The sequence below is a fragment of the Pseudopipra pipra genome, chromosome 10, assembly GCF_036250125.1.
Source record: "Pseudopipra pipra isolate bDixPip1 chromosome 10, bDixPip1.hap1, whole genome shotgun sequence".
Lineage (NCBI taxonomy): Eukaryota > Metazoa > Chordata > Aves > Passeriformes > Pipridae > Pseudopipra > Pseudopipra pipra.
Genome location: NC_087558.1, coordinates 21,448,847 through 21,475,404, shown reverse-complemented (window position 1 = coordinate 21,475,404; position 26,558 = coordinate 21,448,847). Strand labels below are relative to the sequence as shown.

The 26,558-nt window shown below is 49.4% G+C and overlaps 1 protein-coding gene across 2 annotated transcripts; it reads right to left on the bottom strand.

Moving 5' to 3' along the window:
* Nucleotides 1–920: 920 nt before the first annotated feature.
* On the bottom strand, nucleotides 921–18,624 carry CLDN18 (claudin 18). Of its 2 annotated transcripts, none has more exons than XM_064666644.1 (5): nucleotides 17,666–18,624; nucleotides 6,193–6,357; nucleotides 4,177–4,282; nucleotides 3,749–3,859; nucleotides 921–2,917 (listed from the first exon to the last, which is right to left on the bottom strand). In XM_064666644.1, the coding sequence occupies exons 1-5, from the start codon at nucleotides 17,883–17,885 to the stop codon at nucleotides 2,749–2,751; spliced, it is 771 nt and encodes a 256-aa protein (XP_064522714.1). In that variant the 5' UTR covers nucleotides 17,886–18,624; the 3' UTR covers nucleotides 921–2,748. The 2 variants fall into 2 exon arrangements, with proteins under 2 accessions (XP_064522714.1, XP_064522713.1); XM_064666643.1 differs by lacking the exon at nucleotides 17,666–18,624 and adding an exon at nucleotides 10,182–10,686 and having other exon boundaries at nucleotides 922–2,917.
* Nucleotides 18,625–26,558: the final 7,934 nt, after the last annotated feature.

Here is a 26,558-nt window from a genome sequence, read left to right as displayed (position 1 = left end):
TCCCAGCACAGGATCCTCACATTCCCCGAGGCACCACAGGAGATGAGGCCCTTTCCAGCCACAGCCAGAGGACAGTGTCCCAGCAGGAGTGGTCACACCACAGATGGGCTCAGCAAGAAAGGATTCTCCCTTTTGGAATGGTTTTTTTTTTTTTCCAGTGACATTCCCTGCATTGAAATATTCCATCCTGCGAGTTTTGGGCCGAGGGAAATGAAAAGCGATGCTGGAAGATTAGAAACCTTCCAAGGGCAGGAATTCCTGGATCCAGGTCTGCCTCAGCTCCTGCCCACACTCTTGTCATCTACACACATCCGAGTGTAGCCCAGGGAGAACCAGCTCAGGGAATTTGTTGGAGAATTTGTGCTGCATAAAAATAAAATGTAACCCTCCAAGCTGCTTCCTTGGGATGCTTTTAGTTCTAACACAGCCCTCAACCTGCATTTCAATTTTTCCTGGGGGTTTTCCCTCCGTTTCCATCCCCCTGTGTACCTTCAGCTCACCACCACTTGTGTGTTTCCTATCTAAATTAAACATTCCCGTGCTTTTCAGCCCCTTTCCAGTGGAGCTGAGAACATACCAGCAATTTTTTCCCCCTCCTAAGAACAATGAAGTATTTAGAAGTGTTTAATCTCTGCCTTGAAACTGAGCTCTGCTCCTCAGAGAGCTCCCAAAAAAGGAGCTCTGACTTCAGCACCTCACTGACTTGGGGTCCCCTGATGCTTCTCCACCTGATTTTCTGGGATTTTGTCTCAGCATGTGACTAACAGGAAAAAAACACACCCTAATCTTTTATTTTTATCCTCAATTCCCTGTATTTGTCCATCCTCCTCCCAAGAACCTGCAGGATCCAAAGCTGAGGGGAGTTTAGCTGAGCAGGAAGGTTGGAGATGTTGGTCATGACAAGGACAGAACAAATGGAAACAGCTGGAAACAGTGATTTTGGTCTTTAAGATTTTTCTTTTTTAATATTCACGTAAAAAAAAAAAAACAAACAACGACCAACAAAACAAACAAGCCAAAAAATAAATCCAGCATGCAAAAAAATAAAAAAAAGCAGAAAAATCTAAGTTTATACTGAGAGTGGAGATAAAACCATGGAAAAGAGTGTCAAGGTTTTTAAGATAGAACAGGATTTACCTCTGCAAAAAACTGAATTGTTCTCCTTTAAAAACAGATCCTTCAAACAAGCCCATCAGTAGTAGGAAAGGGAGGGTGAGCCCTGATATCCAGCAGGGATTTATCCCAGGTGGCAGGAGGGGCCAATGTCCAGCCTGAGAGGGACCAAGAGCTCTTCATCCAAGAGCTGGATGGAAGCTCTTCCCACCTCTCTCCAGCCATGAGCTCCCAGGTGTTCCCTCCTCCTCCTGCTGACCTTCCCCAGGGGCAGCAGCTTCCCCCCTCCTGAACCTTGCTGGGATTTGCCTCTGGGCTGGTGGCTGTGGGGACCTGGGGGTTGGGGACAGGGGATGGTCCTGGAGCAGGGATGGACATGGAGGTGGTGGACCCAGACTGTGCCCACTGGGAGCACAGCCTGCCCCCTCTATCCCTGCCAGCCACCAGAGATGCCACCAGCCTGGTGGCAGCTTCACCCGCCAAAGGCCCAGCTCTGGAGGGACGTTCAGCTCCACTCTGAACCCTCCAGAACATCAAACCAACACCAGCATTTCACCAAAACCATTGTGCCAGTGAACTCCTGCAGAGAACCGATAACCAACCATGACAAGTGGTGCCAAAACCTCCTGCAGGTGCCCACCAAAGTGGCCACTTGGGAGGGTTTGGAGCCCTTTTCTCTCTCCAACTCATGCCTTTGCTCTGCTCACGGGCACTGGGCAGAGCTTTGTCAGGATGTGCTCTGGAGCCAGGTGACAGCACAGAGCTCTGCCCTCCCACCTCAGCTCTCACATCCCTTCCTCTGACCCCTTCAAAAATCAACTCCCTCTCTGATGGCTTGGCTGGAGGAGGCAACATCCCACCAAGGAGTTAATCTTCACATCACTGGGGGAAGAATTAACACAAGCAAGTCCTGGTGTCGGTGTGGAGTTAAATATCTAATGCTCCCTGGGATTTCTGCTCCAAATGTAACTGTAATTAATTCTAAATGAGAAACTCTCCTGGCCTCATTAAAGATGACATCTGCAGGAACACTGGTCACACACAGAGGTTTGGAGCTGTTACAGCAAAGATCTGTTGTAGGAATAACAATGGATTATTCATATTCCCTGGAGAGATCAGAAGAAATAAATACACTTTGGTATCACGGGTTACAGCAAATGTCTAAGGAACATAAATCAGATTAAATCTCCCAGCAGATCAGTACAACCAGCAAAGCAAAGGTGTGACTGAGCAGGAACAGTCACCAGGGAGGAGAATTCCATGACTGTGGGGTCTGTTTGCATTGGGCACATCCAAAGGGACACAGCTGAATTTACTTCAAATACACAGCTATTATTAAAGGGGAATTTTCACTATTGGAATAACTGGGAAAGGGCACAAGGCACCGCTCCTGGATATCAGTTTATACATAAAACAGGAGCAAAATGTTCTACTCTGAGAGCACCAGAAGGCAGTGTTTTGTTACAGACCTCCTCGTGGCAGGCAGTCCAATAAAACTGATGTCCAGGATGCAACCTCAGAGTAGAAAACACGACAGAAAACACAATCCTGTTCACAGACTGCTTTGGTTGCTGCACTTTTTGCTTCTGAAGTTACAAATACACGAGAGAGCACAAGCTGAGCCCAGAGGGTCTGCTAGACATAGTCGTGTTTGGAAGGGTAGGAGCGTCTTCCCTCCTCACTCCGAGGAGCTTCTTCATACCCTGGGCCCTTCCTGGTCTTTGGGTCGGGCTCATAGCCCTTGTAGGGCCCCGTTCTGTAGGAGATGTTCGGTCCTGACGCGTTGTAGGACACGGCTTTGTACCTGGAAGAGACACAAAAGGTGCCATCAGGCACTGGGGGGTCTGGGACCACCCAACCTGGCACCCTCTGTGCCTGTTTGCTGCTGGATTTTGGGCAACTTCATCATCACTTGGAGACACTCAGTGAGCTCAAAACCATCCACTCATGGACAGACTGCAAGTCCCTTTCCTGTTTTTTCGTGAACTTATGATCCCCTTCTCATCAGTAATTCCTTGGTTGAGTGAAGACCCAAGTACCAGAACCAGCTGTGTAGGTGTACAAAGTTCTCCCTGATGTGGCTGCCCCATCCCTGGAAGTGTTCCAGGCTGGGTTGGATGGGGTTTGGAGCAGCTTGGTCTGGTGGGAGGTGTCCCACATGGCAGGGGGTTGGAATTAGATGGTCTTTAAGGTTCCTTGCAACCCAAACCACTCTATGATTCTGCATAAATCACAGGGGTCACCTGATGCAATCCCCACCTTCTAATGATCTGCTGTGCACCTTGCAAATGAAGCTGCAATTAATGGGCCTGACTTCACCAGCATATTGCAAATTTTAGATGTCAAGGTCTCTCTCCTGCTCTATTTGTTTGCAAGTCACACAGTCAGGGAAGGCAAATGGTCCCTTTTGACCCCAAAAGGGCAAATAAATGAACATGTATTGGTGGAGTTGATGTAGTGCTGGGTTAATGGTGGGACTGGATGGTCTTTTCCAACCTAAATGATTCTGTGATTCCACCATCACAGTAACTGTTGTGATGGGGATCTCACAGACACGTCCTGGGCTGGTTGGGTGCTACCCCAACAGCCAAAGTTTCAGGCAGCACCTTCCCACGTGTCCCACAGCTCAGCTTACCGGGATTCCTCTGGAATGAGCCCTCTGCAAGCCAGGCACATCATGATGCCCCCCACGAGGGCCAGGCTGCCGGCCACCCACCCCACGAAGAGGGCTGAGCCGAAGGTGTACCTGTGGGACAGAGACTGCTCAGGGCTGGGCAGGGGCCAGGCTGCTCCCCCAGAACACACCGAGCCTTGTCATCCTCCCCCAGCCCCGCAGGAGTGCCCACAAGTCCCTCAATGGGCTCCCCACCTCCTCCTTGAGCTGCAGGAGCAGAGACATCCCAGCCAACATCTCCAGGGCAGGTAAGAGACTTTCTCTCCCAAGGGACTGAATCTTCCCAGTCCTGTGACCATCCCAACGTCCTCCCAGATGGACCTTTCCTCTGGCTGCAGCCCTGAGGGAGATCCCCACCATAGAGCCCCCTGAGCCAGCTGCCCACCCACCTGTTCTGGACGTTCTGCATCCCCTGGTACATGTTGGTGGTGGACATCCAGAAGTTTGTGACCAGCATGTTGGCAAACACGGACACGCCGGTGATGGCACACAGGCCTGGACAGGAGAGAGGGACACACTGAGCCCCACACGGTTCAAAAGTCACCTGTGGCCTTGGGGAAGCACCTTCCAGCTCTGGAAAGCTGGGTGAGACACTGCACTGTGTCCTTCAGCAACACAACACTTTTCTGCCAGGATTTCCTTGCATTTACAATTCTGACAGCAGGAATGCAATGTCACCCCCCACAATCCCAAATCAGCCCAGCAGGAATCTTCCTCCCGATGTGTTTTCTCACAGAAAATGAGTTTAACAAACAGATCATTTCAGCAGCTGAAAATATCCAATGTTAAAGGTTTGTTTTACAGTGACAAACGTGGACAAAAGGTTCCCTGCCAGGAATTATTTTTTTTGAGTGGAAAACAGGTTCTCTGCCCAGTGGAAGAGGAGACACATTTGATTCACAACCTGCTCATTGCCAGGTCTGGCAGCCCAGCCTCAAGAGGTGGGACCTTCTTCCATCCATGTGCACAAGGGCTCAGGGTGATGCCCAGCCCTGAGGAGCCTGGCAGGGATGCCAATCCCCTGTTTTCCTTATCAGAGGGATTCAGAGGACACTTGAACATGGAATCCCAGGATGGTTTAGATTGGAAGGGACCTTAAAGCTCCGCTCATTCCACCCTTTGCCATGGGCAGGGACACCTTTCACTGGATCAGGTTGTTCCAAGCCCTGTCCAACCTGGCCTGGGACACTGTGGAAGGAGGAACAAAACAAAACTAACTGTCATGTGAGGATTTTTGGCCCAGATGTGTGGACTCCAGATCTCCTGGGCTTCCAAAGTCCTATTTATCATTTCTACACCCACTAAGACCTCTGGGTCTTTCCCAAAACAATTCCTCACAGCACTGGGGAGGTCTGAGTAAACCTTTAACACTTCTCCCCCTTGTTTGGGGAAGAAACAACCTCCAGCTGGCAGAGGTGTGACCAAGGGCCAGCTCCACCAGGCACATGGGGGCCCAGCTCCTCACCAGCAGAGCCTGGGGACCTTGTTTGGAAATGGGTGAAGGCAACCAAGGGATGTCCCATCCCAGGAGCAGGTCACATCTTCAGGAACACGACTGGGATTTTCTATTTGCCCAAATTCTCAACCCACTGACTCAAAGGAGTAAAACTGAGCAGCCTGGTCCACTGGAAGGTGTCCCTGCCCATGGCAAGGGCTTGGAATGAGATGGTCTTTAAGGTCCCTTCTGATCCAAACCATTCTGTGATTCTGAAGTGACAGCTTTAACGTGCAAAATTAAAGCTGTTTTGCAGAATGTTGTTCCTCTTTCCAGCTTGCAATTGTGAAATACCTTTAACTTGTGTTGTATGTCTCATGTCCCAGCAAAAGTTAAGCGTTGGGATTTTAAGGATTTTAGATAGGGGCATTCTCCTTCCATTCATTAGGATATGGATTTGATTTGATTACTGTCTCAGAAAAAAAGAAAGTAGGAAAACCTGTAAGTGATGTGTTAAACATTTAAAATGAGGTAGTTGGGCAACACTGGGTATTCCTGCAGCCCTCCTGATAACCCAAGGTATTTAAAATTACAAGCTAAGCTATGAAACCCCTAAAATTATTCCTAAAATTATTACATATAAAGCCTGAAACTCATAAAAAATATGATACATAAATAAAGGATAAAACAGTACATGACAACAACATATATATAACGAATTAAGAGAGATGTTTTCCTTTCTATCTGTGAGCTTTTTTTCCAAGTCTTCCTTGTTTTGTCCATACAAACTTCTGGTTTCTGGTTTTTTTTTTTACTAAGCAGAGGTAGAAACCACTTGACCCCAGGAGGCCGAGCTGGAGGACAGATGCCAAGAACTCCGTGAGAGCTTTGGGTGGCTCCAGAGCAGCTGTGTGGAGACCTGGCCACCCTCAACTCCAGGCACAGGGAAAACGGGACACCACCCACTTACCAGCAACAATGAACATGATGCCAGAGGTCAGAGTCATGTTGGCTTTTGCAGAGTCCTCCATGGTCCCGATGCGGATGCACTTGAGGGCAAAGATGCAGACGAGGAGGCCGAGGATGCCCAGGACGATGCCCACGATCATGAGTGCCCTCACGGCCTGGAACATGGCTGTGGGACAGAGGGAGACACAAGCAGTGACTGACAAGAGACTTGCCAGAGCCTGAGAGCATTTTAAAGGCTGGTTCTGTCTGAAAAGATAAGTTGTAAGGAAGAAAACCTCGGCAAACGGGTGCTGGGTTTACACTGGAGTGTTATCTCTGGAACGGGCTCTCTGCCCCAGCTTCCCAAGGAGTTTGATGGCTTAGACAGGATTTTTTATGACTGTTCATCAGTCATGGTTCATTCAGCTGAAATTCATGGAGAAGAGTTAGTGGGGAGCTGGGAGAAGCACGAATTGTTTCATTACTAAATTGACTAAGAAAACACTCTTATTTTTAATCTCTGAGCAGCAAGGAAAGCAGACAGCTCCACCCAGCTCTCCATGATACTTCCAGCTACTGCATGGCTCCAAACGCAGTTCTGGATGTTCCTGATCCACAGGAAAGCACATGGCACAGGAGAAGAGGAAAATCACCTTGACAAACATTACACACCAACAAAACTTTGGCCACGACCTCCCTCCCCATATCCCTTCCATGGTGATTTGTAACAGTCCTGTATAAAACCGTCCATGTTCATTAATGCAGCACACAAATGCCCCCAGCCTGAGGTTGTCCAGCAGCCTGCCATGAGGTGGGAATGCTTGTTTGGAGGCAGGCTGGGATGCTGGTGGGTCATTCCTGAGGGAGCTGAGGGCTGAAGGCAACAAAACCCCTCAAGACTCCCTAGAAAAATAAAGGGGAGATCAAAGAGAAACTTGCACCTTTAAAAACAGAGAAGTGGAGGGGGAAAGGGGATGTGAATACCAAGGTGATTCTCTAATAAGGTGGCACATATCCCATCTTTCCTGCAATCCAGAGCTGGCCCCAGACACTTCTCCCCCTGCTCTCTTGGGCACAGACAGGGAGGCGGCGGCGCTGGGAGGGGGGGCCAAAAGCATTTCAAGGGCTGGTGGGGTTTGGCTGGGACACTTTGCAGCCTCCTCTTGCCCTCCCACGAGCTCTCCCAGCCCTGGGCTTGTCTCTGATGCTCCCCAGGCGTGACTGTCCCTCTCCAGGGGAGGTGACTGGGCTCGTGGTGGGGTAAGAAGGGCAAGGAGAGCGTTCTGCAGCCCCAGGGACTTCCCTCGGCCTGGCTGTCACCCCTTGGGGTGCCCAGGGAGCACAGAGGCTTCACACAGGGTGGGCAGGGGTGGGTGCTGGCGTGCTGTGAGGCACCAGCACCCCGAGCAGCAGCGCTGGCACCACGAGCTCACAGAAACAGGCACCCTGCCACCCACGGGCTGGGAACACACCACCCTCTCCCACCGGCAGTCCCACCGGGGCTGCCTCTTATGACTCAATTTGCCCTTATCAGCCGATAACGAGTGCTAACGAGCCGGGGATTTTCAATCTGCCATTCATCAGCCCCCAGGTGCGAGCTCATTAGCTGTTCTCCAGCGGAGAACAAGGAGCTGCGGATACGCCTTATCAGCCCTCAAAGGTTGTTCCGCAGCACCTGATGGGAAGCACAAAGCTGCAAAGAGAAGAAAAGCTCCATCTCGTTTGTCTTTACAACCACCGAAGTTCCTTTGCAAGTGCCTTTGTTTCAGGGCAGGCAGGAGAGGCTGATAATCCAGACGCCGGATCCTGAAGGAGCTCCTCATCCCTAACAGGGTCCTTCATTCCTGGGTGTTCCCTGCAGAGCTTGTGGTTCCTTGGTGTTATCATGAGGTGTTTGCAACTCATCAAGAAGGGACCCTAAGCCAAGATCTGACAGAGAGCTTGTTGGTCCCCAGGAGATGTGTTCCTGGTGTGTGCCAAGCCAGGCAGCCGAGGATGTTGCACTTTTGCTGGAGCACCAAAGTCCAAGTTGGTGAATCTCCATAGAAAAGGAGCTGTTGGGAAGGGGAGGGACTGGAACACAGCAGGACACAAGAGGAAAAAATGCCAAATAGCCATTCCTGTCTCCATGAGAGTGACTTAGGCACCATCTCCACAAAGGGATGGGAAGGAGAAGAAAGTTCTCCCATGCCATGAAGGACTCTTCACTTGGCTCCTGGGACTGGAAGCCCTTTGGAAAATGAGCACTGAGGCTTCAAGTGCATTTCTACCAAAAGTCCTCTGAACAGAGGTGAATGACCTCCCACAGCAGGGAGTGGAAGGGTTTAGACAAACAAAATAGGAGAGTAAGGAAAAAAAATGGCCTGAGGAGCAAAGAGCCCTGGAGTTTAGGGCAAGCACAGAAACCACCGGGGTTTGGGATAAACCTTTTGCATGAGGGGGGAGAACTTGGCTCCATATCTGCACACCTGATTTCTGTACAGAGGGATGGTGTCCCACAACCAGGGAACAGCAAAAATTCAAGTTTCTGCACCAAAATAAATGCCAGTGATCTGAAAGCACAGTTTGCATCTCTGTGTTTTCCAGATGTAAGGGAAACCGGAGAGTCCTCTTTCTCCCCAGAGTAGTGAGAAATGAGCGAGGTAAAACAACTTTAAGTCATTTAAGGTAAAAATCACCTGCATTTCTGTTGCTGATACAAAATTTGGAAAAAAAAAATGGAAATCTGACTTTATGACAAATGATTGATGGGATATAGAAAGTTTAGGGAAAAAAAATACACTCTTTAAGTTAACCCAATTCAAACAGGGGCATTCTTTGCTTATGTTTTAAGGTATTTATCAATTAAATGGACACATAAAGATCCAAACTGACAGAATATCTCTAAGGCACAACAGATATTGCCTGTGATATTGCTTTGCATATTTGCCATATTACCTAAAAATAACTTAAAATGTAAAATCTGGATTAAGATAAATTGACACCAAGAGGATGGTTGCCATTGTCTCACTGCTCTTTGAAAACCAATCACCCACACACAGCATTCTAAATATATATAAAGTGACAACATTTATATATATATAGTTTGATAAATATATTTGTTATTCCTTAAAACAAATGGTGCCATAGGAAAAGGGACTCTAAAGGGACACAGAGACACATTTACCCCATCTCAGCCCTCGGGCTTTCCTCAGAAAGCAAACCCTGGTCCTCGGCAAAGCTTCCCAGAGGGAAGCCAGGTTGGCATCCCCAAGGATACAGGGCTGGAGCCCACATCCACTCAGAAGGCCTGTGGGCAGCAGTCATTGCTGGGACCTGTTTGCAGTTGGGCACCACAGACACTCCCAGGGCACATTTCCTGCTGGCTGGCACAGAGGGCCAGGCTGGCTGCCCCTCTCCCATGGGCCAGGAGCACTGGAATACCCTCCCGTGCAGTGGGAGGGCAAAAACAGCTCTTTTGGTAAAATTGGCAAGCAAACAGGAAAATAACACCCCCCTGCAATCGATTCTGCAGCACCAGCCCTGCCCAGGTAATGTGGAGTGACCCAACACGCCTTCTCCCTCTCCTCACCCTTCCTGCTCACGGGTGGATTTCTCCAATTCCAGTTTTTCCTTTGGAAAAACCAATCCTTTTCATTATTCTCTGCCGACACACAGTTCCACGCAGCTGTTTGCCTGGAGTTCCCATGCAAAGGGACAATCCCTGGGGGTTTAAACACCCTCTCTTCCCTCACATCACCGGAGCTGGGCTGATTTATGCCTGAACCTGTGATGCTCAGCCAGAAATCACCCCCGGGTTGCTCCAAGTTTCTCCAAGGTGTAACTTCCACTGAGTAAAAGTATCATTTTGGCAATAAATAAACAGGTTTTTACCCTGAGTAGCCTGGAAACGTTATTCCTCCCAAAGGAATAACTCCTTCGGGAAGCTCCTACTGCTTCATTTTTGGATGAGAACGGCTCAGAGCTACAGGAAGAGCTCCCGGGTCAAACCTGGAGCACGTTCAGCCCTACCTGGCAGGCCGAGGATGGTGAAGTAGGGCCGGCACTCGGTGAAGCCGGAGCTCTGCCTCACGCAGCTCCTCCACAGCCCCTGGTACTGGAAGACGGCGGTGACGGGGTTGTCGTACAGGTCCTGGGTGCTCCACGTGTCCGTGGCCGTGGCCACGATGGTCCCCGCGACGCCCAGCGAGGCCACCAGGAAGCCCATGACCTGGCACAGGGTGGTGGACATGGTGTGTCCCCGGGAGAGCAGCGAGATGCCCGGGGGAGCAGCAGCACTAATGGGAGCAGCCGGGTCCTCTCCCCGAGCCACGGGAACGCGGCCGCTCTTATCAGATGCTTTCCGTGGAGCGCTGTTTGCTCAAAGTGTTTTTGCAAGATAGTCCAGTTTCACTCTGGCTGGGGAGGTTTGTGCTGGCAGGGCTGCAGATATGAGCTTTTGTCCTTCAGAGTGCTTGTCCTTCCCCCTTGGAGCAGCCACGCTCTGCCGAGCGTTGAGTAACCCACTTGGGGCCTGTGCCGGCCCCAAACCGAAACCCCGCGCTGCCCCTCGGGCTCCTCCTGCCTTCCTGGCACAGGGAAGGACCGTGTTCCCAGGGGAATTCAGCCCAGGCCACCCTCTGCTTATGCCACCAGCCCAATACGAGGGATCTCGATACCCCAGCACCACCCACAGAGGTGTCCCCACAAGAGGCACGATGACGACCGGGGACACCGACGACGACAACCAGGGACACCAGTGGTGGCTCTGGGAGAGGGTGTGGGGCCACCAGCCCAGCCCAAGGACGTGGCTGCTCCCTGCAGGCCCCTGGAGCATCGCTGAGGTTGTGTGGGATGCTGATCATGGCACAACCCAAGGCACCAAGAGGCCAGCAAAGCTCCCCCAGCCCAGCTCTCCACCCGCCCACATCCCAGCAGCCAACACGTGGCCCCACTGAAACCCTCAGGGGAGGAAGGAGAGCACAGGGACCTTTGGGAAATGGCCTTTTTGGGGTGCTTGTCTGTATTGACCAGAAGGATGGTCCTGGAAAAGGGGTGGGGATATAAAAAACAGGAAATTCATTTCCTCTGCATGGGGGAGAAGTGCTGGGTTTAGAGGAGCCATATAAACCCACCGTGCCACTGCCAACAGAGCACAGTGAGCTCCAAGGACCTTCCAGACTTCACACTCATCCCTCCCCATCTCATACTCCTCTCCACTGATTGCCTTCAGCCCTGACCTAGAAATAAATTGCCACTTTAAGCAGTCCCCCTCCCTGCCACAGGCACCATCAGCACGTGTGGGAGCCACGAGGAAGAGAGGAGAGGCTGTTTCTGTGCATGGAGGAGTTACAACGGGGTTACCACACCTTGGATTTTGCTTCTGCCTCCTGGAGAACTCCCTCCCAGGGCACCCCTTTGGCTCGTGGGGCTGTGGAAGCTGGTGGGCAGCACACAGAGATGTGCTGGGCTCTGCTGGGGCAGCCAGAGCACCATTCCATGGCTGGTGGCCACAAGTCACGGCCACCACCGGCCCAGGCACGAGATGTCTTTGCTTCCAGCAGTTTTATTCAAATTTCCTAATTTTCACTGACTTTGGCAAGTTTGTGTCAGAGGAAGGGCTGGCTCTGCCATGTGCCAAGTTGCCAGCAAAACTAAGAAGGTGAACAAAACTCACAGCAGGGAGCCCTTGAGAACCAGAGGGGGCAGGAGCTGCTTGTCCTCTGTGAGGGAGAGGGCATGGGCTAACATTGCTCACCTTGGATGAGAACATTGCTCATCTTTGTGATAAACCAAGGCTGGAGAGGACCTAGAAGCTGGGGGACAACTAGGGATGGGGAGGACCTGGAAGCCAGGAAAACAAGAAGGGATGCATCCTGAGTGTGCAACATTGCCCACAGAAATGAACCCAGGGACTGGTGACAGCTCAAAATAACCCCAGGGGAGAAAAAAGCAAAGGAGAGGGGGAGAATTAAAATTTTTTTCAGAGCCACCAGTCCTTCCTCAAACCCTTCCTTCTGGTTTCAGCTGGAAGCAGCTGGAGCAGCTCTTCAAGCCCATCTTTTTTTCTCCTCCTCATCCCAAGCTCCATCGCTCCCCCAAGACACCTCTTGGAAAGAGGGACATCCCCTGGATGTGCCCTGAGCCAGGGTCTGCCACCCAATCTGTCACCTCACACACCTTTCCTTGGGGACAGAATCTCCTCCTGTTGATGTGAGATGCTGCTTCTCCTCCACCCTCTTACTCAGGGGCACCTAAACCCCAGAGCAACCCAAAAATATCACCAACAGTCTCCAGGACAGCCCAGGTGGATGAGCCTGGCTTGGATTTTGAGGGCCAGATTGATTCATATCTCCAAAGAAGATAAAACAGCTCAGGGTTGTGTGTTCCCCACTGAAACCTCATGTTTGCTCCCTCAAAAATGGAGCTGAAGAAGCAATTTTGGTGATGATGCTCATGCTGCAGCCCTGAGCTAAGAGCCAGACAAACACCCAGCCACACCCAGCTCTCCACGTGGTGTCATCTTGGAAGAGTTATTGTGGTTGAGGGGGTTCTGTTTGCTCATCCCTAAAAATATTGGCTAGGGTGTTATCCAGCCATCCCAGCATTTGCTCTTTCTTACTCTCTAATCAGCATCGCACTTGGAAACAGTGGGAAGTCAAAGCTCCCACAAACACCTTTCTCAGTGGTTGGTTGAAGCAAAGTTCTGGAGAAAAAACCTAAACTTGTTTCCATCCCACCCCTTCCCCAGCACATTTCCTCTACCCCTCTCAGATAATTCTGATTTTAAGCTTATTTTTAAAGGTTGTTTCTGAACCACTCAGGGAAAAATATGTTTCCCTTTGCAAAAACTCATCATCCCATTTCCCCAGATAACAGAAGGTCACCTGGGAGTTCTACCTGGACTGTTGGCTCAGAGCACACCCCAAGAGGTGGTTGGGTGACAGGAAAGCTGTAGGACAAGTCTGAGCATCTTTAGCACCACCTGGCTCCTCTCCAATCACCTGTGGGAGATGTCCACAGCCAGGAGTGGCTGAAGGATGGATTGCTCTCCAGCTTGCTGGTTGAAAGCTTGGGCCAGAGGGTTTCCCATGTCCCGTGGAAACGCTGGGAAGGGGCTCGGTGAGGACACAGCTCTTGCCAAGGCCAAGCTCCCTCTCCAAGGAGCAGAGAATGGGGCTCCTATGACTATTGGGACATCTCCAGTGGTTTACCCAAACCAGGGGAAGGAAGGGGGCTTTGTGCCCACTCCCCTCTGCCCCCTTTCTCTCAGCTCCCCCTTGTTTTATCTGCCCAGGCGTCGCCTCTCCGTTATCTCCGACCGTTCCGGGCCCATGGCAACCCCGCAATGTTATCGCTGCCTCTCCCACAAAAACCACCTACAGCTCATGTTTGCTTTCAAATTTGCAAATAGAACTCACACCCTGCCAGTTGTTCACACCGTTCCAGCTTGTCCAGACCCAGCCAAGGCAAACCCACCCTTCTCCCCCTGCCCTCCACTGCTGCGACGACCGCGGGCTCCAGGAGCGTGTGCTCCACCAGGAGAAGGGCTGAATGGCCCTTCTGGAGCTCAGTGGGGAAAGGGGGTCATGGAAGGACCCCATCCCAGCTCAGATCCACCCCACTGGTGTTCAGATGGTCCAGAGGGCCCTTTGAGGTGGCCCATGAAGCTGCCTACGAGCTGTATCCCAGCCCCACATCTCCACAGCCCCTTGGATTTCCCTTGCCTTGCTCCTCTTCCAGCCCTTATCCCAGATCCTTTAGAACACTTGTAACCTGTCTCTCACCTTTGCCTGGTGTGAAGGCACAAGACAGTAAGAATGTGACACAAGCACCCAGCTCACTGCCACCTCTTCCCACCCCACTGGGGGTTGGGGTGCCCCAGACCCCTCCAAGGGTCCCCCGTTGGCTCTTCCCCCATCCCCGCACCTCCTTCAGCTCCTGCTGGGAGTGCAAACCCCCCCCCACAGCCCCACGGGCGCCCTTGGTGGGTTTATGGCAAGTCTCCAGCCCACCTGGGCCACCTAAATCCTTCTGTGCACAAAACTGGGTCTCCCAAGGCTTCAAGAAGGTTACAGGAGTTACCTGCAGATATTTCGAAATTCAACTGGGTTAAGGGATTTTAAGCAGCAAAAAGAACATGGAAGAGACTTTCCCATGGCCACCACCAGTGGAGGTTTATGACAGGTCAGCAACAGCCCCCATCCTCACAAACTTTGGGCATGAAAGAGTTCCAGGGAGCAGAGATGCTGTTCCTTGGCTGGTGGAATGCCCTGTCTCCAAAAGCAAGGGTTTTGCCACAAAACGTGTGTTGGTTGTAGGAACTCAAAGAGAACCTTGTCAGAACATGGATGCAGAAGGAAGGAAATGCAGAGAAGGCAATGTTAATACCTCCTAAACATGAATTCTCCTAAGGAAGACCTGTGCACCTCTGCCACCCTCTCTCCCCAGCCAGCTGAGAGCAGCTGTGTCACAGAGAAGTCATGCTTACATTCCCAGGGATTGGTTTCACTCTGACCCCTCTAACATGGACATTTTTACTGGCTGGAGAAGTTTAACAGGCTGCTCTCGGGCTTTCAAAGCTTGCTGTTGGAGAAGCAAAAATATTCCTCTGTTTCAAGCCCCCAGAGCTTTGTGGCCTCAGCCCTTCTGGAAGGGTCGAAAGGGAAGAAATTGTCTCCTCAGAAATGGCTGGAGCAGGTTCACTGAGCTGGGAGAAGGACACCAAGAACAAACAGGAAAATCACTGCCCTTGTTCCTGCAGTTTAGCAAACTTGGAAGCAACTGGGAAAATGCTCCTTTTAGCAGAAGGTGCCTCTTGATTTCCTCATGAGGTGAAGTTCCCAGCCTTGCCTGAGCTCAGCTATTGCTATTTGTGCCTTTTTTGTGTGTTCTAATTCCCTCTGTGTCCTCCAGACCCTCCCACACCAAACCAGCAGCAAAAAACAACACTAGAAAGCCAAATCAGAGCAAGCAGGTTCAGTCCTCAAGTGACATATTCCACCAGAGACTGACTGTTTATAGCTGAGCAGCAAAGAACCCAGGTTATTTCTCATTTTCATCTATTATCTTGATTTTTCCTCCATCATTTGAAATTAAAATTCCCAACCAAATTGAAGATAGATGATGGGCAAGACAGGTTTAATCTTTGCTAGGGGAGCGAGGGATTGAGGCAAAAAACCCCTTGGAAGGCAAAACTTCCTCGATGTGCTCAGGTCACCCCGCTGCTTGTGAGAGTCCTATTATTTTTATTCACTCTGGCACTATTGTTCCCAATATAAATTGCCATTGTCAGAATAATAAATAGGGGTTTATAATGGAAATGCTGACAAACCATTAACCACGGGGTGGGTGGAGAGGGGGGTTTAATGGCGAGTGAGGTGAAAATAAACATGGGGAGGATGCTCTTAAATAATATCTTAAATTAATAATTTGATTTTTTAGCCTCATTTCCCCCCCACTCTGGTTGGGATAAAGTTGCCCTTTGCTGGTGGTGGGTGGGAAGAAATGCCTTTAGGAGCAGATGGATCTGGGAGATGGAGCCAATCCATAAAACACAGCAATGGGGGAGAGTGGGATTGTGGCTCCTCCAGAGACTGGGAAGTGTCAGCCAATCTATAACAGGAGTGGGAAATGGGAGCAGGGAGGGGGGGACTTCTGAAGAATTCATTAAAAAGAAAGGAAAAAATTCCACCTCATTTTGTAGGGCAGAGCTGATAACACCGGTCACAAAAAGCACATAAATATTCATATTCCCAGAGATCCCCCACAGCCCTGAGGGTGGAGATGGCAAATTTGGGGGGTTCAGGCACCCACCTACCTTTATATTCAGATTTATTTTAAATTTCTTTCTTGGGGTCTTTTAAACCCCTTTTTCATGGGTGGCAGCAGAAACCCGGCAAACCCAGCTGGGAATTCCACTGGAAGGTGATGGTTTCCCTGGAAATCCTGATATTTAGGATAGGATGCTCATGTCTGTCATGGCTGGGAGGGATCCACGGAGCTTGTGGGATGGAGGTGAGGAATCCCAGACTCATGGAATCACAGATTCATGGAATCACAGGTTGGAAAGGACCTCAAAGACCATCTAATTCCAGCCCCCTGCCATGGGCAGGGACACGGGCAGACTGAACTCCCACAGCCTGTCTCAAAGCAGGAAAATCCTGCTCCTGCAGGAAATCCACCCCCCCAACATTTCCATTTCAGAAAACTAACACCCACCCTACAGACACCAGTCTGCAGGTTTGGGAATTGCCAAAAAAATCCCTTTTTTTTCTTTTTGCTGTAACGCTGAGCTTAGCGACAAAGATATTTGGAAAGAACAAAACCCCCCAAATCTCAACTAGTCTGGTTTCTTCAAAGATTAAAGCAGTTCCCAGAGCTGAACACTTGAAAAGTTTAATTGCTTCTTCCTTGGAGTCACATTTTTTTGTCATTTTAAGCTTTTAGAGCAGCAGAATTGAGGCAGTTCTGCGGCGTGTTGTGGGTGTATCTGTGTGTGGGGAGGATTTGGGTTTTTACACTTCAATTTATTCTTAATGTGGCAACTTTAATCTCTTTATAGAACCATAAAGGTTGGAAAAGTCCTCTAAGACCATCGAGTCCAACCATTAAACCAGTAATTAGTTGCTGGAGTCAAGTTTTACCGACCTGTCCTGCCCTTTGCTCCGTGAGTTTTCCCTCGGGGAAGCTGCTCAGCTCTGCTGACTGTGATGGAACACAAGCCCTGCACAAACACCCTTCTTTGGATGTCCTGGCAGGATCAGGCTCGTTTCCTTCTGGGAAAACACGTCCCTGGCACCTGCTCTGGGATGTTGCAGCACATCCAACACCAGACAGCAGCTCTTCCCTCCATCCTCGCTGTGTCAAAGCACAGAGGCCAGATGGGTGTAACAGCCTAAGTGCCTTTTTTCTCACTGTATTAAGGCAAGAAAAACCCCCAGATAATCCTGTTGTAACCTAATTGTTTGCACCCCGAGATACTCCGGGCACAACCAGCCCGGGAATGATTCCCGTGGAAGAAGAAAACTGGAACCAAAGGAGAATTAGGGGGAAATCCAGCCTGGTGGTGTTAGCCCGTCCCGAAATACTGTGAGCCAAACTGTGACATATCCTCTTAGGAAAGGATCTGCTCCAATGACAAGAATATTAGTGGCTTCTGGTGGGAAGCCACACAGCTGGAATTCTACAGGAGGAATCGACCCCACGGCGCAGGGGACAAGTTGCCCCACGGAGCAGCTCTGGACAAACCTCAGGAACACAATCCAGAATCAGCTGGGGTGAGTTTTGCTGATCCTCCCCACTCTGGTAAGGACAGAGTTGCTTGGCCACGGGAGGGGGCTTGGGTGGAGGTCTCTCCAAGGGACCTGTTACCCAAACCGGGGGAGCACCTGAGATCCTTTCTGGCTGGAATTCGGGGTTCCCGCTCTGCACTGAAAACCACCCATCACAGCCACTCCCACGGAGCTGCTGGCAGGTGCCCCCCACCCCGTGCCCTGTGAGCCAGCAGGCCCTACCTGGCAGCCCCAGGATGGTGAAGTACCCTCGGCATTCCGTGAATCCGGAGCTCTCCCGCACGCACGTGCGCCACAGGCCCTGGTAGTTGAACACGGCGGTCACCGGGTTGTTGTACAGGTCCTGGGTGCTCCACTGGTCCATGCAGGTGGATGCGATGATGCCCCCGATGCCCAGGGCAGACACCACGAAGCCCATGGACTGGCAGATGGTGACGGACATGGTGCCAGGCGAGCAGGAGCCTCCCCGAGCCGGGTGTGGGGCAGGCAGCCAGGGCACGGGGCACTTTTAGCTGGAGGCAGCGCCTACGTCACGGATGGAGTCAGGAGAGGCCTGGTTGGCACCACACGAACCTCCCCTTCCCTTTATCTGTTTCTGGTGAGATAATTTTCCCTCGCCCGGTACCGAGAGCCGTTTGTTCCGTGAACACCTCACTCTCTGTTTACCTTCTCCCTCCAGGCAGAGGTGCAGCCAGCACAGGTCCCACGGGGACCAGCAGATCCCTCTGGAACAGCCAGCGGAGAGATCCCACAGGAGCGACTCTGAGCTCCGGGAGAACAAGCACAGAGGTGCCTAAAATGGATGAAACGGATAAAAATTATGGAGAGCCTAATCCTTCCCTGGCAAGGATGATGCTTTTGAGCCAAGGGGAGAGGTTTAGGGTGGATATTAGGGAAAAATTCTTCATGGAAAGGGTTTACTGAATCCCAGAACTTTCTGAGTTGGAAGGGACCCACAAGGATCATCAAAGTCCAACTCTTAAGTGAATGGCTCATCCAGGGATTGAACCAGCCCTGGCACAGCTGCCCAAGGCAGTGGTGGAGTCCCCATTCCCGGAGGAATTTAAAAGCCCTGTGGATGTGGCACTTGGGGATGTGGGTTAGTGGTGGCCTTGGCAGTGCTGGTTCAGACTCGATGGTCTCAGAGGGCTTTTCCAGCCTGGCTGATTCCATGATTTGTTACTGTGCCTCTCTCTGGGGCTGTTTGCTCTGTTTGCTCCACCAAAACACTTGTGTGTAAAGGAGGGAGTCCCACAGCAAAGGGCAGGCCCTGGGGTTGGGGTGGACCTTGCTGGGGGGAGGGCAGGCTGGGAGCACGTGGAACAGGCAGCAGATGCTGAGGAGGGAATGGGGAAACCTGCAGTTTGCAGGGGGAGCACCAAGGGCAATAAACAAACAGGAGAAGCTGGATATCCTCATTCACTTTAAACCCCTCATCCAAATATGAATTGGGACTTGTTTAGATGGACAAAAAAAGAGGGCAAGAAAAGAATTACTTTTCTCCTCTATCCCTCAAAACCTCCTTCCTTGCCCAGTTTTTTGCTTGTACCTGCTTGTGGTTGGAGAGTAAAGGGGGATGTGCAGGAGAGCTGCTCCCTGTGGGAGGGAGGGGATGACAAGCCCTGTTTCAGCAGTGCCAGACTCACACCCGGCACGTGGAGGCTTCCAGAAGGGACATTCAGAAGAAGTGGAGCTCAGTGGGGTGACATTCAGGTGGTGGAAGTGGAAAGTCATCAGGGAGCACTGTCATCTGGCTACACTCACCCTTGCTCAAGGGTCTCTCCCAGATGCTCAGTCTGAAGTGTCTCCAGGACTTCCCTGTGAAGCTCCTTCTGAAGAAGATCCAGCCTTTTGTGGGAACACCATGATTGGCTCCTGGAGATTATTTTGGCTCTGCATCTTTTTGGGAGAACCAAGCTGGAAGGGACCTTGGGAAGTCATCCAGTCTGTTCCCACACCCCAAGCAGAGCAACGCTGTTCCTGAAGCTCTGAGCAGTCATCAGAGAGTATCCATGAGGGAGACATCACTCTCACTTCAGATTATTTATCCCAGAGTCTCAATTATCAATTCTGAAAATGTTCTGCCTAATGCTGAAGTTTGTTACACATCACTCATGAAATTAGTGCCCAAAATTAAACACCAACCAGGGAAAAGACAACTCCACACGTGTCACCAACAGTCCTCGGGTTCAAACGTAACATTACCCCATTCTTCTCATTTTCCCCAAAAGAACAGTGTTGGTGATTCATGTGCTTTCCTAATCCACTCTCCCTCCCTGGGCTGGTTTTGGGCACAGCGATACCAGTGCTGGTGACACACCTCACCCTGTGCTGGGGCTGGTCATTGCTCTCGGTATCGGTCAAACAGAGCTTAATCACGGAAAGCGTTCCCAGTATCACAGAGCCAAACACAGAGCCCCAGGCCAGAGCACAAACACACTCCCTGTGTTTGTCACAACTCACCTGGAGACAGAAAAGACTCCTGGCAGCCAAGGATTGTGTTCAATAAGTTACCTCAAAGGAGAAATTCACTTTGTGTTCCATCGACTCCGTTTCGTTGGTTCTGGGGTGGGAAGTGCTGCACAGGGACAGATCTCATCCAAATCATCAATCCATTTGTTTCAAGGACTCTGCCAATTTACAGCAGGCAGAAGAGTAGGGCCCTGGTGTGTGAGTAGCATCATTCCCAAGCAAAAAGTTCCAAACTGTAACCAAAAGGAGGGTTCTCTCTGCCGAGAGCATCTCACAGTGAAAATACACAGGGACTGAACTGCTTTGACCACCCAAACTTACCCTTGATGGGAGAGCACCTTCTCAGTTATCTCCCATGACATGGACATGGCAAGGGCAAAGCCTTCCCTGGGTGTTCTTCCTAAGGAATGATACCACAGGCTGCTCCAAGGAACAGAATCCCAAAATGAGCTGAGTTGGAAGGACCCACACGGATCATCCAGTCCAACCCTCAGCCCTGCACAGGACCGAGACACCCCCTGTGCCCCAGAGGAGCAGCCAAACCCTCCTGGAGCTCTGGCAGCCTTAGGGCTGTGCCCACTGCCCTGGGGAGCCTGGGCAGTGCCCAATCACCCTCTGGGGGAAGAACCTTCTCCTGAGATCCAGCCTAACTCTGCCCTGGCACTTCAGGCCTGTCAGCTGTGCCCACCGGCTGTGCCCTCTGCCCATCACTGATGCTGAGGCCAATAACACCTGTAAAAAGTCGAGTTTTGTGGTTCTCTGGGATTTCAGGGATTTAGACTGGCTTTACTCGTGCTGCTGCCCCAAGGAAGGGGACCCCTCACAACCCCACCGAACCTCCTTCTTCCAGCACAGAGGGCAAGATTCCTCCAGAATACAGGATTTGTCCCCGCCAAGGAGGACGCCTCGGCTGCCTAATTATTTTATTCATAAGGCAGCAATGATTTCAAAGGCATCTGGGTGACCTATCTAAAGCTAAGTGAATCCCTCACCCCCGAGGAGCCCCGCTCGCCCTGATCCCCCCCGGGAGCCGGGCTTGGGTGGCGGAGGAGCCGCCGCGGGAATTCTGAGGAGCCGGACAATGAGCAACACATTGACAAAGTGTTCACATTATTGGCTGATGGGTCTGCATCACTCACTCATTTACCAGCACAAGGTCTAAATTGCAGAACCAATTAACGGCACTAATAGCCCTTGCCTGAATTAATCTTTGAGACAAAAGAGGAGAGAAGTGGAAGAGCTATTAGCAAATCAAGCTGTACCATCCCTGCTTTATTGCGGGAATCTAAGTGTCTGTATTTGGCTATTATGAACTGACTGCAATTACAGCCCTCATTTAAAAATGATTAAGTGGTTATAATTATTTTTCAATTAAAACTTAGATCTTCCATTTATACAACATTGCAGGCTTCAATTAAAATCCTTTTTCCTCCTTTTTTTTTTTTTTTTTTTTGGAGGGAAAAGAAGTACCACTGTGCCAAAAGAATCTCGCATCTCTTCTCCCCATTAAGTGCCAAATAACCTGCTAATAACACCTTGTTTCGGATCCCTCCTTCCCAGCCTTGCTGAACTGCTGCGTGGTGAAGGAGATAAAACTTCCAGGCATAGAGCCTGCCAAAGGTTAAATAAAAACAAGCTTGGAAAGTGGTAGGAGCCTCAAATACCTCTGGAACCAGGTTTGCCCACCTGAAACGGTGGGATAACCATTTCCAGGGCTAAGCACTGCAGTGCCGTCCCTGTTATTTGTAAAGGAATTTGGGGTTGGGGACCTGGGGGCACTTGGCTTGTCTGGGGTTTGTTTTGCAGAGTGAAAACACTGGAAAACAGAGAACTGGAGTGTGGCAGGAGGTGAGCTCAGGAGAGGTTTAATCCCGTCCTGGATTTAAAGATCTGGGGAAAGAAAAGCCAAGATCTTCATAGGCACAATAAACCAAGGGGAAATTTTCTCCAGTTTGCATTTCGAAATCACATTTCTGGTTCTAATTTTTGTTACAAAAACAGAAAGATATTTAAAAGAGAGAGGAAAGGGAGGGGAGGGGAGAGGGAGAGGGAAATTCAGAAGGAATTGGTCCAGCCAACTTGTATTTTCCTGTGATTCTTTTTTTTAGCAAGACACCCCAAAAAATTTATTTATTCTTTTCATTACCCCTGTGAGATTCAAGAGCTCTGATGGTGTCACTTGCCCCCAGCTTCTCTCACTATTTGATCAAGAATGTTGGCCATGAGGTGAGAAAGGAGCTGCCAGGGCACCCCAAGGAGTCCCTCCTTCCCCCCTTGGCCGACCTCTAACACTCGATGGCATCGTCAGCTTTGCCCCAGAAGTGCTGGGCACACCAGGAAAGCTTCTATAGACAGAGGGTTTTGCAATTCTCCAGGGAGGGCTGGGTGGAGGGGGTGACTCAGAGGAGCAGGGTAGGGTAGGACAGGGTTTGTAGCACAGGCAGAGCCACACGGAGCATTTCTGGTGCTCCCAACAAGTCCCAACAGCACCCACAGCTCCACACTCTCAGGGTCTCCCAAGAGCAGCGAGGAGAACCTGCCCTCCACAACCACGACATCCCTGGGGACGTGCCCAAGCAAGAGGAGCTTCTCAGGAAGGGTGAACTTCACCCAACCTCTCAACTGCTACATTCCTGCCTGGCCCCAGGAGGAGGAGGAGGAAACACATGGGCAGCAGAGCTTTTGTCCACCAAAACGAGCTCAGGAGAAGTCATTCATTGCTGGTTGTTTCCCTGTTTTGTGTTAAGGAGCAGCCACACAAGCAGCGCTGGAAGATGTAGGGAAAGCCCTGTTGCCACCCAACCTCAATTTACGTTTTTCTACCATTCTTCAGTCTTGAATGTGCCCTGCACTGCAGTGTCCCCAGACAAGGTTCATCCACCACACAAGGTGAATGGCACTTCCCCTGTCACAGGGGCTGCAGTGCCCTGGGTTGGCACATGGACACCTCTGCCAGTTTAGCTGGCAGGGCTCCGATATGTCTTCTCTAGAGCACAGAATCATGGAATGGTTTGGCTTGGAAGGGATCTTAAAGCCCATCTCATTCCACCCCCTGCCATGGGCAGGGACACCTTCCACCAGCCCAGGGTGCTCCAAGCTGGCCTTGGACACTTCCAGGGATCCAGGGGCAGCCACAGCTTCTCTGGGCAACCTATGCCAAGGTCTGTTGGTGTTTGGGAACAGGTTGTTTAAACCAAGTTCCTGGACCGAGATGACCCCGAGAGCTCCGTGTGGGAGCCCAGGACGTGTGAGCGAGGAGGAACCAAGGGGCTCCACACACAGGATCTGTGTCCCTGGCACTGTCACAAGCTGAGCACGTGCACAGGTCTCTGTGCAATAAATACAGTCCTGAACAATCACTGGAATTACAGATTCACAGAATTCAGGTTGGAAAATACTTCTGAGGTCCTGGAGTCCCCCGATGCCCACCTTGTCACTCAGTGCCACGGCCAGGCCTTCCTGGGACACCTCCAGGGTGGGCACTCCAAACCTCCCTGGGCAGCCCTTCCAGTGCCTGCCCAGCCTTTCCATGAGGAAATTCCTCCTGATGTCCCACCTGAGCCTCCCCTGGCACAGCCTGAGGCCGTTCCCTCTCCTGTCCCTTGTTCCCTGGGAGCAGAGCCCAACACTCACCTTCCAAGGCCTCCTGGATCAGAGCTTTGCAAGGAACAATCGGAGGCCTCAGCCCAAATTAATGGGTGGTTTGAGCTACAAATCTTTCCTCCCGTGCTGATAAACCACTGGGCTTCCATAGTTAAGTGCTTCAAAGCCAGGGAAAGCAGAAAGTGAGGTTAAAAGTAGAGGGAAACTGCAATATCTTATAGGCACCTTCACTAATTTCCATCCTGGAAACCAGCCATGGAAAAGTTTGCTGCTTGGGAGAGGTAGAGAGAAAGAATTAAATTAAATAAATAAATACTATATTATACTATAGAAATTAAACTACTTTATTAATTAAACAATGTAAAGGAAAGGTTATACAAATGAAAATATAGACTATATAAATTATTACATATATTATATAAATTAATGTATGCTATAGTATATCAATTAAAATATGAAAAAATATAAATTAATATATACTAGACTATATAAATCAAACTATAAATACTATATCAATTAAAATAGATACTATATAAAGTAATATATACAATAATATATAAATTAAAATATATACTATATTTTAATATATACTATTAATATATTATTAATATATGCTATAGTATATCAATTAAAGTATGAATGCTATGCAAATTAATATATACTAGACTATATAAAGTAAACTATAAATATTAATTAAAATAGATATTATATAAATTAATATATACTAAACTATATAAATAAAATATATATACTTTATGTCAATATATACTAAACTATACAAATTAAACTATAAATACCATATAAATTAAAATATATAATATATAAATTAATATATACTAAACTATATAAATAAAATATATATACTATATGACTTAATATATCTTAGACTATATAAATTAATATATACTATACTATATAAATTAAAATATTAATACTATATAATTAATATATACTAGACTATAAAAATTAACTATAAATACTATATCAATTAAAATAGATACTACATAAATTAATATATATTAGACTATAAAAATAAAATATATACTATATAAATTTATATACACCATACTATATAAATTAAAATATGAATACTATATAACTTAATATATACTAGACTGCATAAATTAAACTATAAATACTATATAAATTAAAATAGATACTCTATAAATTAATATATACTAGACTATAGAAATAAAATATATATACTACATAAATTAAAATATGTACTATACAGGTTAATACATACCAGACTATATAAACTAATATATCCTAGACTATATAAATTAATATATAAATCCTATATAAGTTAAAATACATAAATTTGATGCACAACTCAGTTTAACTGGCAAATCAGATGAACTTTAAACACTCTTTTGGGCCATTTTTTTTTTCAGCTTCTCTGTATTTAAGAAGTCATTAATGGGTTTCCAGTATCCAGCTCTGGAAGGTGATGTTGCCCTTTGCCTGAACAGGCACCGAGGCTGCAGGGAGACAGGAATGGGCATGTTTTGGTTGCCACATCCCAGGCATGGACAGAGCTAATAATAATAATTATTAGTATTAATAATAATGTTCCCATTCCCTGGTTTTGGGATCCCAAACCTCTCCCAGGGGCCCAGCCCGGTGTGTTGAGGAGCCTGTTGCTCTTTCAAGGAAAGCAGATATTCTTTTTTTTTTTGGTAATAAAAGGTTCGATTTTCTATTTATAAAATCCTTCGACTCAGTTTTTTAGGAAAACTTTGCTGGAAAATCAACCAAAGTGGAGCTGGCCCTCCCGTGTCCTGGTGCTCTGCTTTCCTGGGCTTTGCCAAAAAACACGGCGGGTTGGGACCTCCTGGCCACCCCCAGAGAAGCTCCACGTCACCCCCACCTGCCATCTGTGAGCCCAAACCCACCTGAGCTCCAAACCCCCCTCTGAAGCCTTCCTGGAAAACCTTCTCCATTCCCAAACCTCACCACAGCAGGAAGTCTGGAGGGGTGGAGAGATTTCCCGGGAGGTGACCCAAGGCGAACACGACGACATCCCAGCTCCTGTCTGCAAGAACCCAGCAGGGCTCAGCATTCCCTCTGAGCCAAGAGCATCCCACGGGAGCAGGGATGGCCCTGCAGCTCCAGCCCAGCCCTTGGGATGCTGCAGCCACTGCCAGGAGGTGCCCAGGCACACGTGGTGACCCCGGGAACACCAGCAGTGCCCGTGCCCAGCACCCCATCCTTCCCCAGGGAAACCCTGCTCAACCTTCTCCAGCATTTCGGGGGAAGGGAGGAGGGTGAGCTTGAACCTCTAAAGCCCAAACAGATGGCAAATTCCTGGTCCAGGTTTTGTGGCCAGAATCTAAAGGCTCAGGCACATCTGTCACAAACACCATTCCCAGGCTCTCTCCTCCAAGCCTTTGTTTCCTTTCTCATTGCTTTGACACCAACAGATTCCCCCTGGACATTCAGGAATTGTGCTTGCAAATAATACAGCCCCAGCTTTCTCAGGACCTAAAGCCTGGCATTGGGGAGAACAATTGTGTTGGCCTCCAGTTGCTTTGGAAAGACAAAATTTACCCTGGCAGGGCTCTCCTGCTCTGGGGGCGGGAAAAGCCTCGGACACTTATTGGAATTATCCTCTTTTTATTATTATTTTCTTGTGTTTCCTTCTGGCTTCCAAGAAAGCCTGTGTGGACAGACCAGAAGACCCCTCAAGGTGCCTTTCAGCCTGTTTTATAGGAAAAAAACCACCCCACAAACAGGGGCTTTCAGAAGGGATTTTAGGATGAATAAGAGAGGGAAGATGCAGCATGTGAGGAATGAGGGCAGCTGTCCCTGCAAGGCTCCAGCAAAGTCCACTGGGGACAAGGGACAAGGAATCAACTCTTCCACCATCCCCTGTTAAAAGTCAGGATTTATTTTCCCTCTCTAGGTCAGCTTTCCACACAGGCCAGGAATTCCAAAGGCATTCCAGGGCCAGAACAGAAGGAAAGGTCCTCACAGAGAAGGGAAAGAATTCCCCAGCCCATTAGAGGATGTGCCTGCAGATCCTTTGCGTTGTATATTT

Coding starts and splice junctions, on each gene's coding strand:
- CLDN18 (XM_064666644.1), bottom strand. CDS start 17,885: ATGTCCGTCACCATCTGCCAGTCCATGGGCTTCGTGGTGTCTGCCCTG. Junction 6,358..17,665: donor CACCATCCTGGGGCTGCCAG/GTAGGGCCTGCT, acceptor TCTGTCCCACAG/CCATGTTCCAGGCCGTGAGG. Junction 3,860..4,176: donor ATGCAGAACGTCCAGAACAG/GTGGGTGGGCAG, acceptor TCTGTCCCACAG/GTACACCTTCGGCTCAGCCC.